General features: G+C 55.3%; 1 protein-coding gene across 1 annotated transcript in view; it reads left to right on the plus strand.

Moving 5' to 3' along the window:
* LOC107115797 (folate receptor alpha-like) overlaps positions 1-1,765 on the plus strand; it is a 19,149-nt gene extending 17,384 nt beyond the window's left edge. The window contains exon 5 of the mRNA XM_015417556.1: positions 816-1,765. Coding sequence (XP_015273042.1) covers positions 816-1,090 — 275 coding nt within the window. The 3' untranslated portion in view covers positions 1,091-1,765. The remainder of the gene's footprint in view (positions 1-815) is intronic.
* Positions 1,766-1,799: the final 34 nt, after the last annotated feature.

Genomic DNA, 1,799 nt, shown 5'->3' on the forward strand with positions numbered 1-1,799 from the left:
AAACGCCCCCCCCCCCCCCAGTGAGCAGAAGCCAATGATTATAACTCGCCCACGCGGGCGAAAGCAAGCAAGCAAGCGGGCAAAGCGAAAAGCCGTTACGTTCCCAGCCGTGTAAATGCAGCTGGATACTACAAGGCTAAGCCTGAGATAGTGCACAGTAGCTGGGCAGGGAAGAGCTGAGAACGAGGAGAAGCAGGGCTATTTTTGGGCAGGAACACACAGGAACGGAGTTCCGGCTGGCTCCCAAGTTGGCCACGCCCAGCAGGAACTCATTAGCATAATAGGCCACACCCAACAGCAGAAACTCATTCGGATTGGCTACAATTAGGGGTGTGTGGCCTAACATGCAAAAAGGCCCTGGGTTTTGACAACAAACAAGGTAAAGAGAATAAGAAGCAAAAGGTGGGTGTGGCTGAATTGACCACACTTCTGGCAACATGGGGGTGTGGCCTAATAGGCTAATGAGCTGTGTTGTCAGGGGTGTGGCCTATTATGCTAATGAGTTCCTGCTGGGCTTTTTCTACAAAAAAAGCCCTGAGGGGAAGAATACCCCCTCCACATTCCAGATCCATGACAGGGCTACCTGACAGTATCCCCCATCCAGTATTTGTGGCTTGTGGTTCTTCTGTGGACCGTGGCCGCATTAGTTACCCAGTTCTGCAAGTCAGAGATGCCCCTGAAGAGGATCTTTGGACCCTGGCTCGGGGTCAGTGTCCTCTTGGGATCCTCCACACTTCTCTGCATCTCCCCGTGTGCCTCTCTAGCCCTTCCGTCCAGCAGTGGGGAAGTCTCTGACTGGCCGTTTCTGCTTCTAGGAACAAACCGGTGCCCCCTTGGAAGTATGTGCGAGCCGTGGCCGCTCGTCTTCCCTGAGCCCAAAGACCTCTGCGAGAAGATCTGGAGCAACTCCTACCAGTACACCCCCTTCCAGAGGGGCAGCGGCCGCTGCATCCAGATGTGGTTCGACCCCAAGGAGGGCAACCCCAATGCAGAGGTGGCCAAGTATTACTCCAGAGCAGGGCGTGGCGGGGCTGCCCGTCTGCCCCTGGCCTTGCTCCTTCCCGCGCTCCTCGTCCTGCGGACAGTGTAGCAAGACGGACTCGCTGCTCTTCAGACGCCCGCTTGGAAAGTATTGCCGACATCCTTTGCAACTGGTATCCACCTCCTCTGGTGCAGCGCAGGATCTGAGCCATCACGGGGGTGGGGGACATTCTTTTGTAGGCTTCCCAGGGGCCGGACCCTGCTGGTCCAGAGCTCGGGAAGGATCCCGAAACCTGCGTGTGTAAATACCTCTCTCCTCCTACTTACCTTTGGCCTTGTTACCTTCTGCATATTTTCCCCTCCAAACTGTCCAGGCCGGGGCTTTTGATGGGAAACACCTCTGATACCTCGGTGAACCGCACTCGTGACAGGGCCAACGGCTGGATCCTCATGTGCCTCTCAGGTATAGGGATGAGAAGGAACCAACCTCAGGTCCAAGGCGAGGTAACCGATATTTGGAGATTAGGGACGGAGCCGCTCCTCAGCTGCCAAAGGTGAAACTTTTCAGCCTCGGAACTAGAAAGAGAAACTTGTCAGAAGGGATGAGGGGAGCTCCACCAGTCAGTGATATCTTTTGTTTGAGGTTTTCGCACCTTTATGCGTGTCTCCCCCTCTCCCCCTTCAGGCTGCTTCGGTGGCCGGCTGGGAGACTTCTTCAAAGGCGGTGGCTGCGATACTCAGGGAATCTTTACTTCCAAATCCTGCTTAGATTTCTGCTTAGGGTGATGCGGCTTTTGGGTACAGGGAGAGCCGTTCTT

The sequence above is a fragment of the Gekko japonicus genome, unplaced genomic scaffold, assembly GCF_001447785.1.
Source record: "Gekko japonicus isolate JY-2015 unplaced genomic scaffold, Gekko_japonicus_V1.1 scaffold5944, whole genome shotgun sequence".
In the NCBI taxonomy this organism is placed as follows: Eukaryota; Metazoa; Chordata; class Lepidosauria; order Squamata; family Gekkonidae; genus Gekko; species Gekko japonicus.